The sequence below is a fragment of the Dromaius novaehollandiae genome, chromosome 26 (genome assembly GCF_036370855.1).
Source record: "Dromaius novaehollandiae isolate bDroNov1 chromosome 26, bDroNov1.hap1, whole genome shotgun sequence".
NCBI lineage: Eukaryota > Metazoa > Chordata > Aves > Casuariiformes > Dromaiidae > Dromaius > Dromaius novaehollandiae.
Genome location: NC_088123.1, coordinates 3,611,191 through 3,624,373, shown reverse-complemented (window position 1 = coordinate 3,624,373; position 13,183 = coordinate 3,611,191). Strand labels below are relative to the sequence as shown.

General features: G+C 52.2%; 1 protein-coding gene across 1 annotated transcript; it reads left to right on the top strand.

Moving 5' to 3' along the window:
* The first annotated feature begins 3,193 nt into the window (after positions 1-3,193).
* Positions 3,194-13,118, top strand: NCAPH (non-SMC condensin I complex subunit H). Its single transcript, XM_064497868.1, has 17 exons — positions 3,194-3,471; positions 3,570-3,663; positions 3,968-4,060; positions 5,101-5,239; positions 5,825-5,946; positions 6,277-6,466; positions 7,052-7,143; positions 7,306-7,511; positions 8,373-8,521; positions 9,073-9,179; positions 9,632-9,754; positions 10,089-10,196; positions 10,874-11,041; positions 11,330-11,446; positions 11,745-11,830; positions 12,283-12,358; positions 12,578-13,118. Exons 1-17 carry the CDS (start codon positions 3,257-3,259, stop codon positions 12,635-12,637), a joined length of 2,145 nt encoding a protein of 714 aa, XP_064353938.1. The 5' UTR covers positions 3,194-3,256; the 3' UTR covers positions 12,638-13,118.
* Positions 13,119-13,183: the final 65 nt, after the last annotated feature.

The following is a 13,183-nucleotide window of genomic DNA, read 5'->3' as shown; positions in this document are numbered from 1 at the left end:
AGGAGGAGGAGGTGTAAGAGCCCAGAGCCACAGGCTGCAGGGAGGCAGGAGCAGCGGTGGGTTTGGGCACAGCTTAAACACAAGGATTTGAACCTCTTGGACTGCAGCAGTTTCGTACCTCGAGTCCTCCCCATCGGGACAGGCACCGGGAAAAGTCACAGCTCCTTCACATGCGCCTTTTCAGACGCAGCCCCGAGTGAGGGCAGAGGAAGGCTGCTCAGGAACAGACCTTCCCAGCGAGACCCTCGAGAAATTGAACCATTTTCCACCACCTCTTCCGAGGTTTAAAAGCCTTCCTTGCGCCCCAAAATACGAGCACGGCAGAAAGGGGCTTTGCACCACCGCCAAACCAGGCTGAAAGCAGACAGCGTGTTCTGGAAGGGAAAACGCAGCGGCGAGGCTGGGTCCAGGGAGTCTATCTGCACTGCAAATCAAAAACAAGAGCCTTCCAAGTCACCACCAGCAGCCAAGGCAGATATTAAATCACTTTTTATTACGGAGATGAACTACACTTGTTTGCGTAACAATAGCACCGGTGGGTTAACAAATGCTCCCATCTGTTACAGCACATGGAAATCACCAGATAAGCTTTAGGTTTTGGGTCATTTATGCAGGTCCAAAACAAAGGAGACCCTCCCTGTGCACTTTCAACTGTCTTAATCACTGCAGCATGTCCACAGTCACTGGACATTTGGGATCATTTGAGATGGGTCCACGTGGAAACACCCTGGATCCATGCTGAGACCAAGCCCTGCCTGTTGGATTCGCAGCCCCGTCACTGTGGACAAGCATCGAGTCGTGCCGAGGTTCAACACTCGCGGGCCAGCTGCCGCGCCGGGGGTAGCAGTCCCGGTAACCCCAGCAGGCTGCTGAGTTCAACGCTCCCCAGCTGTATTTTTAGCCTGAAGATCCCCGTTGCTAAGCTACACGTGTTGTGGGTTCGGAGCGGTCAGCGCATCCCACCCCCGGGGCCGGCCGAGCGATTCGGCAGCCCCGCGGACGTGACCGAGGAGGCTCTGAGCCCGGCGTGGCAGGTGCAGCGGTCAAACAGACGCCCTCCCCTTCCTACTCTTTCCCTAATCCCTCAAATTTTCTGCCCCCTCTTCAGCACTTGCCTGCACAAGAAAACACTCCCTGTTTGGGGCTAGCCTGAAGCTGTCTGCAGCTCTGGCATGGTGCAGACAAGCAGGTGGAAAACTACTGGGAGAGCAGCAGGCGGTTGCTGGCTGGTGGGTGGACAGCGGGCTTTCCCTCCTAAGTCATTTTCACCCGCTCGCACAGCAAACCTCATCAGAGCCCCCAGCATCCCTCCACGAGCGAAAGAATCCAGCATGCCTCCTCCGACCAGAGGATTTTCGGGAACCGCACGAAACACCCACTGGCAGGTGCGAGACATAAATCAAGTTTCCCAAGTTATTGCCAGGAATTTATTAGTTTGGGAGCTGATTGCAGGGACAGCTGCCATTTGTCAAAGTTCCCGTCACCAAATGATGCATGCTCTTAATTTCCAGTCAAACACAGAGCATGAATATTTCTCTCCGTGCCAGCATCACCAGTGGCTGAGGATAATCAAATGCTCCACATGTTGCTACTGCCGCAGCAGGAATAATAATTTATCTGAACATTAAAAACCCTCACAGCTCCTTCAGCCTCTTTCATTTCAGACTTATAGCTTGAGGTATTGATTTGTTTACAGCAACCATTAAAAGCTTCGCTACAAGGCTTTTACTCACAGGAAAGGAAGACACATTACCAAAAGCATAACCTGGTTTTTACAGCCTTTCCGTGTTCACCTGGCCCCACGAGAACGGCTGAGGAAAGGGGCCAGAGGCCCTCAATCCAGAGCATAAGTGAGTTGTCCCCACAAAATGTCCCCACAGGGTTTTTCTCCCTCACACAAGTCACTTAGTCTCTCGGGCTTACTGCTCTTAGAAGAGCCCTGGGCCTCCCGGGTGCTACAGCTTTGCTTTCAAGCAGACGCTGGTCCCCAGTTTATCCTTTTCCCATTTTTAGGCTGTTTAGAGTTGCTGCAAAGGCTAATTACAATGCAACTCCTTCACAGCTCCGTCTGGGGAACGGGAGACTGCCACCAGGGCTGGCCTGCGAGGGGAAGGACAGTCCTTTCGGGGATGCTGCTCCCGACCGATGCGGCAAAACTCGAACCACATCTTTTCCTCCTGCCCCACCCAGTGGTACAGGCTGGAAACACCACTTCGCCACTGGGAAGAAATCGAGATGCCAAACTGCAGCCCTCCCCACACCGAAGCACATCTCCTGCCCCTGCGGCCTGGGCACTGAGCCGCAAACGGGGCTGACAGGCTTGGATGCACCAGGCCTCCAAAGATGGAAAGCATCAGCCGGCAACTTGCTTTTGCTGAAAGTGCTGCTGTACGAGGAAGGAAGATGAGATTTGAGGGACGACAACTTCTCCCAGCAAACCTTCCCTGCTAATAGCTGCAGGGAAACCAATCGCCGCCAAGGCCCCTGGGGGCACACAGGAAGGCACACCAGTGTCCCTGGGGGGCACAAGGAGGCAAGCAGAGCTCCCAAGGGCACCCAGCGAGGCCCACAAGGCCCTGAGGGCGCACAGCAAGGCCCACAGAGGCCCCAGGGGTGTTCGGCAGGGCCCACCAAGGCCCCAGGGCCCACGGCAAGGCACCCCAAGGCCATCCAGGGCCCAGAAGCGGCACGCAGATCATTTAGGGAAGCACCGGGCACCACCTGGGGCCTCTTAGCAGCAAACCGAAGCACCGCACGGACGGCCCGGGTGGCACCGCCACGCAGGCAGAGGCCTGGGGGGCAAACGGAGGCCCCGGGGGACTAAGGGAAGCCCTGGGGGGGCTAACGGAGGCCCCGGGGGCGCGGTGAACGGCAGAGGCCGGGTTGGGGGGGGGGGGGGGGCACTGGGCCCGGTGCCTCCGGCCGAGCTCTGCCTGCGCAGCGCCACGGCGGGGCGGTAATGGCGCCGCCACCGCCCCTCAGCGCCGGCCCCGCCCCGCGGCCGTTACGCGCGGCGCCTGCGCACTGGCCGCGCGCGCGGCGATTCAAACCGGGCAGCCGCGGCGCTGCGCGAGCCGAAAAGGGGAAGGGCGCCCGAGGGGGAGGGGAGGAGAGCAGCGCGCTGATTGGCGGCGTTGCCGGGGGGCCGCGCGCTGATTGGCCGCGGGTCTGAGCGCTGCGCGCTGATTGGCCCGGAGCGCCGGGCGGGCGGGAGGCCGGCGGCGGCGGGCCTGAGGCGGCCCGGTGCCCGGCGAGGATGAGCGGCGGCGGCGCCACCCCCCGCGGCGGCGGCCGCAGCGCCGCCGAGTCCCCCGCGTCGCGGCCCCTGGGCGCCGCGGGCACCCCCGCGCTGGCCGCCTGCCCCGGCAACGACGATGAGCGCGAGAGGAGGCAGCGGCGGCGCTCGCGGGCCACCGACCTGCAGCTCGGCAGCACCGACTCGCCGCTGGGCCTCGTCTCGCCGGTGCCCAGGTAGGGCCGGGCCGGGGAGGCCTCGGCGCGGGGGCAGGGGGCGGCGGGGGCCGCGGGCCCGGGCTGCCCGCCGCAGCGTGCCCCGTGTGTCCCCGCAGGCAGGCGGACACGTCGCTGCCGGCCGTCCCGCGGTGGACGAACACGCAGATCTCGGAGCACTACTCCACCTGCATCAAGCTCTCCACCGAGAACGTGAGTCTCCGCCCCGGCCGGGCCGGGAGGAGGACGAGGAGGGCAGGGGGAGTTGGGGTCCGCGTCCCCCAGTGACCCATTGCACCCCTTGTTCTCCTTGCAAACCCTCAGAGCTAATAACCAGTGTGTCACCTTCGCACAACACCTCTCTGCAGCTCCTTTATCGCCTTTCGAGCGTTATCAAGTCAGATGCGACACAGAGCACCTTCCCTTGTCTGTAAATCCCCCCACGGGACAGTGGCTCTCACACAGACTGACAAGTCTCATTTCCCACGTATCCACTCTCCGCTCTGCTTTGTTTCAGAAAATCACCACCAAGAATGCCTTTGGCTTACACCTTATAGACTATATGACAGAAATCCTCAAACAGAAAGACTCCGAACTGACCAACTTCAAGGTGAGGGCAGTTGCTGCCAGGTCCCTGCACTGCTTTGACTCTGACTTGCACTTCACAGGCTTTCCTAAATACCAAACCTCAAGTAAGGCTGCAGCAGACTGAAGGTACCGGGGCTGTTACTTTTAGCAAAAACATCTGGAAGAGGCCACACAGTAACTTTTAGCACAAGCTTATAGTGTTGAATTGTTTTGTTCCACGGGATTTAAAGGCTAAATTCTCCTCTCAGTTACGCTCCTTCAAAACAAGGGCTTGTTTAAAAACAAGAGTTGTGATGCTTCTAGAAGTAAACATTGGGTGTTACAGCCAGTAACAGCACAAGGGCATAAAAGAAAGGAATTTAGCATGACCGAGGCTAGCGGATATCAGGGAATCAATCAAAACAAGAACTTGCCCGGGCAAAGACCTATAGCTGCAATAGTTTGCTGATGCTAGGAGGGAGAGATGAATTATGGATGAGCAAATAACAGGGCTTTTGAACACGGCCTCCAGGAATCTGAGCTAGCATCTTACAGCTGAGGAAACAAGTAGTGACAGGAAACTGTGTGCAGGTTTCGAGAAGGTCATCCTTCACCTTGCTGGGTAGGTCTGTGGTCTGAAAAGGACGCTTGGCATTTCCTGGGCCCCCCTTCTTTTGATTTTCTCAGGTGGGTAAAATAGAATGAGACCAAGAGGATGTCTCAAAAGAAGGCAGAAGAGCTGGAGGACAGCAGTCTGTTTGGAGGTGCAAATCTGCACCCTTTGGGTTATGTCTGTTGCTTAATCTTGGCAGCTATTCCTCTGCGTGATCCCTTCCAAGAGCCTTGATAAAATAAAACATAGACTCTGCCTGGGAAGACATACCGTGACCCCCGCTGTGCCCCTAGGTCTCTGATAGGTTTCAGAATAAATCCTTTTCCTGTTGATCACAGTTTTGCTGTTAAAGCAGAGTAAGCATCCTTCAGAAATTCAGGTCCGCAGCTTGTCTTCTGTGTTTGCCACCTTCTGGATGTGACTTGTCCCTTTCTAACGCTAAAAACTGCATGCTGTGTTCCTGCTGTCAGGTAGCAGCCGGCACCCTCGATGCCAGCGCGAAGATTTACGCGGTGCGAGTGGATGCAGTCCACGCAGATGCCTACAAAGTCCTCGGAGGCTTGGGCAAGGACTCGGCCCCTACAAAGGATGCGGACAGCCAAGAAGGAGGTGTGCCATTGTCCCGATTTCTGTTAAGGTGTTCCTGGTTCCACCCACAAGCGGAACAATGTCAGTGTACTGAGGTAGCACCCGTGCATTTCAAAGCACTTTGTACATCTGGGAGAGTACTGCTAGCTTCATTTTTTTTTTTCAAGTGGTGGGAATTACCAAATAAGTTTGCACGGGTGCTGAAGTACCCAGAGCTGAGAACACGAATCTGGTGTTCAGTCCTCTATTCAACAATTAGTCTAGTTAGATCTGAATGCAAACCAACAGTGGCCTAATTTGAGGCACAAAGTGCCCCACTCCTTGCTGTCCTTTGCTTGAAAATGAAAATGCGCTCCTAAGAAAAAATAGAGAAGCTAAAAGGAAATGCAGCATCCAGCTGATGAAACATCAGTTCATGCTAATAGATACCCAATTGTGTAGCTTCATGCCCACTCATTTTGTGTGTGTGTGTGTGTGTGTGTGTGTGTGTGTGTGTGTGTGTTTGGCTGTACAAACTGAAGTAAAAGTTTTAAGTTGTGGCATCTCTCAGCTCTAGGGCATTTTAGCAACTTTCCTAAGTGAAACTTGTTCTAATTTTCCTTTTAGAAGAAAGCGCTGCAGCCCCTGAGACTAGCAAGAGAGTTCAGACAAAGAAAAAACACTCATTCAAAACCATAGAGCAGAACTTGAATAACATCAACGTGTCGGAGGGTCACCACAGATCTGAGGTGGGTGAAGGGGCTGATGAAGCACCTACATTCTGGTGGAGGAAAGGAGACATCTCCTCATCTTCCTCATTTCTTTTTTTTCCCCCCCCCTCACGTGGCAGCTTGTTTTGGGCTCTAACATTCACATGTGTGTCCATAAATTGTGCTGTTATAGCAAGAGTATTCCTAGTTGTGTATATTCCCCCTGTGTGAGGCAGCTGTAAGAGCTCTCTACTAGCGGAAAAAGACACGTGGATATTGCTCTCTTCAAAGCTGTGCCTAAAGTCTCCTGCAGAGACCAGTGTCGCCCCATCCATCTGCTTGATTCTGTGCTTGATTCCATACCCGTAGGTTGATCCCATGTTCCAGAAAACAGCAGCATCTTTCGATGAGTGCAGCACAGCTGGCATTTTCCTCACTGGTCTGCGTACCCACGGCTGCCACAGCGAGCTCCTCTTCGATTCAAAAATCGTGCCTCTGCCGTCTTCGGAGACCCTTGCCCTGCCAGACTCCGCTCCTGTGAAAGTCACGGATTTAAAGCGTGAGTGCCAGTAACCGCTAAGCAAGGGGCCCATCCAGACCTTTCCATCCTTTTTAACCTCCCAGATGTGCTCCTTTTAGCCTCAGCCAGCTTGAGTTACTCTTTTGTTCACCGCTTGGTTTTTCTTTCTCAGCTGCCCTTTGGCACTGTTGCTCTGATCCTGCTCTAATTGACACTTGTTGTTGAGAAACTAGGAACTTCATAGGTTTTAGATCACTACATGTAGCTTGAACTCTGGCAGATCTGTCATGTAGCCCATATACATGGTCTGAGCTGCACAGCGCTTGGGTTTGCTCCATATTAAGGGCTGACTTTTTAAAGTGCTTCAGGCCTGTCCGTGCTGCCAAACCCTCCTGCTGTGCTAAGATTCCCAGTGCTATGCCCACCCCTGAGTTAGGGTGGCAGCTGGACTCTCCCCTTCTGCTCAGAGATGAGACCAAGTGCTTTTGCAGGGAGCCCTGCACTGTATTTCAAGAAGAGCTGCCAACCTGTGAGGCTCTAAGAGTTTTTTAACATCTGGAACTTGTTTCAGCTGCCAATTGCTTTATCCTACATCTAATCTCTCCTTTTTGCTCTCGTCTGTAGCCCTGCTAGCGCAGTGTGTTGAAAAACGCCCCATCTGCTCTTCCTTGGCTGGCTTCCAGTTTACACAGTGGGATGCTGAATCCCATGATGAGGTATGTCTGTTGGCTCCGTTCAAGGTGGGATACTCGAGCTGTGTTCTGTGCTCCCTGCTGCGTCTCCCCTAAAGAGATGTCCAAGACAGAGAGGGGAGATGTCACTCTGTAGAGCCACCGACGTCCTGTGACTTTTCCACTGGGCACCCTCTCGTTCTGCAGTCCGTGTCAGCCCTGTTGGATAAGTTTAAGAAGAGCGACCAAGTGTTTGACATCAATGCGGAGATGGACAGTGATGGGGAGGACGGTGTTCCCACCCTGCCAAATGACGACTTCGGTGCTGACTCCCCCAACTGCACGCTAGCAGACAAAATCGGGGAATTCACAGGAAGCCTCAAGGCCTTTGGGACAATCCGTGAGAGCAAAAGGTGAGTAGTCAGTGAAAATCTGTTGCAACAGGAGAACAGTGCTGAGAGAACCCGACTGTAGCTGAAGAAATGGGACAGTCCCTTCAAGGAGTCTGTGTTCTTCCGATTCCTCTTGGATGGAGAAGGAGAATCCCAGAAACCAGGCCTGGAACAGAGCTTCCCTTTCTCTGCCGAGTTCCTTGCTGGGGGATTATGGATACCCTTAGATGACACAAAGCAGCAAAAGTGCAAGTGGCTGCTGAATGAGGGTTTCTGGGAGATAATTTTAGAGACATTTTGGGGTGTTGAGGCTTTGGGGGAATTGACAGCTGATATAACACGTCAAAAGGAGGCAAGTCAGCTTCCCTTTTAGAGACACTTTCTGTGTCGCTGATGCCCAACTCCCACAGCATGTTGGGCTGAATGATTTCTCCAGGTTGTGCGCTGATGTCCCACTCCTGTTGTTAGGGTCTGGCTTTCTGGGATCTTTAACTTACTGTGCGTGTTTCCCATCTGGATATATAGCTTGCTTTCTGCTCGAGTTCAGGTACGTCCAGGGATGTATTGCAGGAACATCTTTGCGCTTTTCATATGGGTCATGCTTCTAAAGAGTTCTTGCTCGTCTGCATGCTCTGCACCCGAGTTCTCAGCCTGCCCTTTGGCAAATCAACCTCTTGTTGTTGCAGCAGCCTCACAAACTCACTGTGCAATACTCACAGCACCGCTGCTGATTAAAGAGCAGGAGTTTTACACATATGCCAGCAGAGGGAGCAGGGAGCATCTGTACAGAGCTGGTCTTGGTATTAAATGTCCAGTCCTTGTCCAGTTGCTGCAGTGTGTCAAAGGAATGGTTTTACTGAGCAGTGTGTATGCTCTTTCCAGAATTGATGCGGTTCCTCTGGGAGAGGGAGACATCGGCACCATGTGCCTCCACCTCTCCATGAAACCGGGAGAATACTCCTACTTCAGTCCTCGAACTCTGTCCATGTGGGCTGGCCCAGAGCACTGGCGCTTCAAACCTCGCCACAAATGTACGTATTTTACAGACAGCACTTGTGCTAACAATCCAGCTACTGTCAAATCGTCCTCATGTTTAGAGATGGATGGCTTCCAAGTCATAAAACAGGGACAGTCAAGATGGGGATCAGCCTGCATGGCTCTTTTCTAGCCAGAGTGGAAGCAATACCGAGTTCAGACACCAGAAAAGCAAGGCTCTAAGTCTCAGGAGAGTCCTTTGATAGCTGATGTATTCTGTATTAGTTGGGTTTGTTAATGATGCTCAGAGTTGAGGGGGTATCTCTCACTGCAGCAACAAACTCAGTTAGCAATAATACTAATACAGATCCTGGTGTTGTTTCCCACCTTCTGCATAAAAAGTGAAGATTAAGTTGAACTTCCTGCTTCTATAGAAAGATGATTCCTTTAAAATACAAGGCTAAAGACAACATATGTTGCTTTTCACTAGAGAAAAGAAAAGGCCTTGTTTTTAGAAGATATGAGTGACCTTTCTGTGTGGAGCAGATACCCAAGTAAGCGTGTTGTCTTCACTCTGTCACAAAGCATTGACTGTCTCTTTCTACAGCGGATGCTGTCTCTGAAAAAGAGACCAAGAAGAAGAATGCAAAGAAAGTGTTTGAAATAGACTTTGATGAGGATATTGACTTTGAAGTGTATTTCCGTAAGACTAAGGTAAGCACTGAGTTTCTACCTCTGTCTCTTTTTGCCCTCGCTTCTGCCGTATCAGCGTGTCTTAGAATTGTTGTCTGCAAACAGCTTATCTTGTTCTCCTGCAAAACTGGCTCTGTAAACCCAGCGTTATGCACATTAGTTTGCGCAGGTCCTTCTGACTCCAGGTCATGTTACAAAGGCAGAGTTTTTAATCAACCATAGGGTAAAGAAGAGGGCAGGATTCTTCCTGGCTAATGCTCTGCAATTAAGAGAGACCCTGCAGGCCTGGTTGTGTATCCCAGGATGCTGTGCATATGGCACTGGGTGCACCGACTGGACCAGTGCTGAACTCCTCTTTGGAGGCATCTCAGAACTTCTTCCTTTCAAACAAAGACTTGTGTTCAAAGCACTTAGCTGCACGTCAATTTTATGAGTTATGGATGTCACATGGATAAAGATAATACCTTCCACAGGCAGCTGTAACTCTGGCCAAATCCATTCTGGAAAGCCAGAACGTGAAGAGCACCACGCTTCCCACAGACTTCAACTATGACCCTAACAACATTGTCCAGCTGTTCCTCAAACCAGCTGTCAAGGTAAGAGCCTCCTCCAGAAGCCTGTTGGCAATGGCTCCACGCGCACAACCACCCTTGCCCTCGGCTTGAAGGGCTCCAGGGTGCTCCTCGGGGCGGGAGAATGGCCACCATGATGCCTTTCGCTGAACTGACCCTCTTGCGGATGACAAATGGGTTGTGCTTGGCTGCTGTGCTTTGCAAAGAGGGGAAAAAAGGCTTGGTGGTGAGCTGGTACATGAGGAGAAGGAGCCAGCAGGCTGGGATGGGGGGAAGGTATTAATTAACAAGGTACAGGCTTTGTTTGGGGAAACATTTAGAGTTTTTCCATTTCCTTACCCCGGTCTCGTCTCTGCAGCTTTGCCAGATGGCTGTGCCAGGCAGCTCGTTGGATCACGAAGATGAGATTGGCGAGTATGATTACAACAACCCCAATGACACCTCCAACTTCTGCCCTGCATTGCAGGTAACTGGGGGCAAGAAGATTTCTCTGTTGCATATATTCGATATGTAGTAGGAATAAGTTAGGGAGAATCTGTGGCCAGAATTCATCACTAGAGAAAAAGAATTGGCATCGCAAATTATGACAAAGCCATGCGAGTCTCTGTGCACACCTCTGTCCCTTCACTCTCGGTACTGCGATGGCAACAACTAAACTGTCTAGCTTTGGTGTTTGCCAGTCAATTTGCTGCAGAAACTCCATTCCAGCCCTTCCGTGCAAATCCCTGCAGTCACCCCTACAGTGACAGTTGCTCCCAGCTGTTTAGAGCTCCTGCTGGAGTACGTTTCTTCTGAAGCTTCAGCTTTCTGCCAAGCCAGTGCAGCCTCGTGAGTGTGTTTATGACAAGTCTCAGCTAATCCCGCACTGGCAGAAGAGCCCTTATTTCTTGTCTTTCCACATAGAACAGTCTTTTGGTATTCTAGGTCTCTAGGTCTATCTCTAGGTCAGTCTCCTTTGGTCTTAGCTTTAGCCAAGCTAAGCACTGTGGGGAGAGGCTGAATAAGAAAATTCTTCCATGGGAAGGTAGACAGTTATCTAGCCACTCTGAGGGGTGGGGGCTCCTGTTAGCTCAATGGAGGACAACTCTGGCTCCTCAAAGGTGTCTGTGGGGTGGCCTCACCGGTGCATCTGTTCTTGATCAGGCTGCAGACAGCGATGACGACAACGACCCCGCCGAACTCATGGGCCAGATGGGAGAGTTTAACCTTACCGCCCACCCTGCGGGTCAAGACACTGAGCTCAACGGGGACATTGGTGGTGTTGATATCACAACGTATGGAGAGCTGAACCTCATTGCTGAGCCCCAGAAGGTAAGAATTCATGTGTTATCCCCCTGCTGCGAGCTGCTCACTAAGCAGGTCTGGAGCAAAGCCTCTCAGCATCTGAGATCATAGTTTTGCTGGCGCAGGATCTCCTGGGCTCTTTATTCCCAGATGGACCTTTGCAGACAGGAAGACAATTAAAAATCAAGGGTTTAATAGCAGGACAGTACTCACTGTTGTTCCCAAGGGAGAACCATGTTTTGGTTGTTCTTGTGGTCCTGACCAAGGATACAGCTACTCTGTTGCCCTCAGCTAACTCCAAGCGTCTGTCCTCAGGTCAATAAGATAGCAATTCAGTATGCAAAGACAGCCAAGAAAATGGACATGAAGAGGCTGAAGCAAAACATGTGGGACCTCCTGATTGACGGACAGAAGAAACAAACAGTGGCAGAGGTGAGTGGAGGGGAGGACCCCAGATGGACATGTCTCGCCAGATATCTCAAGAGGCCTGAGGATATGAGGATGTCCTACAGGTAACTCTGCTTAGCTCCTGTGGAGACAGTTGTGGGAAAGCAGAGGAGCAATTCCTCTCCAATAGCCTTGCTCCCGTGGGATGGTTGGCAAGTGAGCGGTGACTATACCTGCAGTACAGGGAGGTGGCACTCTTGCAGTGGTCGTTCTCTGTCCGCAAGGCTGTGCTGAGTCCTTGGGAGGCAAACCTGTGTCAGCAGTGTCTCTTTTTGCTAAACAGATGGAAGATGTAGAGAAAGAGATGGACAGATCGGCAGTAGCAGGCGAGAAGGTCTTCAGCGGCATCACAAAGGAACTGATCCACAGGTAGAGAGGCCCTAAACTGGGTCAGAATGGAGCTGGGCCAGACTTCAGCTGATCTTGGGCAAACGCTGACCCATCTGGTTCGGTTATGACCTGCTGACTGAACCCTGATGCTGTTTTGGTCGCGGATATCCTTAGTCCATGTCATTACATTAGTCTAGATGGTAGCCTTGGATCTGTCAATATGGGCAGCACCTCCCCCATACGAGGCCTGCAATGGATTTTCCATGCTAGTGTCTGAAATTTTATCAAAAAAAAATCTATTCTCACTCTCTGGGTTTGCATGGGAGAAGCTACAGGTTGCATTTGGCTTGGCAAATACCTTGCTAACGAGAGGGACAAAGCAGAGAAAGCTGGGGACTTGGGGAGGACCTGCCGCGCATGCTCCATCAATAGTGTCTCAGTGCCTATTTTCTGGCCTGTTTAACCTCCTCTCTTCTCGCTCCGTTTCATAGACTGCCTTCCGTGATGGCTAAGAATCTGTCCGTCCCGCTAGCGTTCGCCTGCCTCTTGCATTTGGCAAATGAGAAGGTAAGCATGCTGCCTGCACGCCAGATGTGAGCAACACCTGTAAAGAGCATTGCTCTTGATAGGAGCAGTGGTGAAACTGCACAGCAAAAGTCACCAGGAACAAGAAAACAGGCAGAGGTCTTGCTATGTCAGGACTTCACAACTTAAGTACCTGTTTCATGCTTGCAGTAAACATGAATTGGACTCTGCTGAATTTGTTTTTTCTTCTCCTTTTTCCAGAATCTGAAGCTGGAGGGCACAGAGGACCTGTCTGATGTCCTAGTGAAACAAGGAGACTGAGCCCAGGGCAAAGCAGCTCAGCCAGGCTGGCCCGACAGGACAGAGCTCCGCTCTCCTAGCTGACTGGTGCTCCCTCTAGACTTACTCACCAGTGGCAGATTTTCCCTCATCCCAGCAGCGTTGCTGGGCAATCCCACTGGTGCCTGCTCCTCAGGAAGACTTAAATCATGGATGCCTCATCTAAACATAGGGCCCCCACAGGGATGGACAGCTGCAGCCCCACCTGCCTGGCTCTTGTCACCCTGGGTCCATCACCTCTTTCCTTGGGCCTCAGTAGCAGAGTTCCACAATCCCACTGTGAACTGCCGGTGCCTGCTAGCAAAAGGCCGCTCTGCATCGTGCTGTCTGCCTGTCTGATTTCCAGTGCATAGACTGTTATTCATGTCTCCAGTTCCTCCTGTAGTCATGTTCCTGTGCCTGCTCATTCCCTGAAATGATTTACCTTTTGTACCGAGCTTAATAAATTGCTACAGACTTTTTAGATGGGCCTTTGAGATGGGGAAAGAGGAATCAGAAAATGGGTGAAAGAGGCAAGGTGGGTGGGGA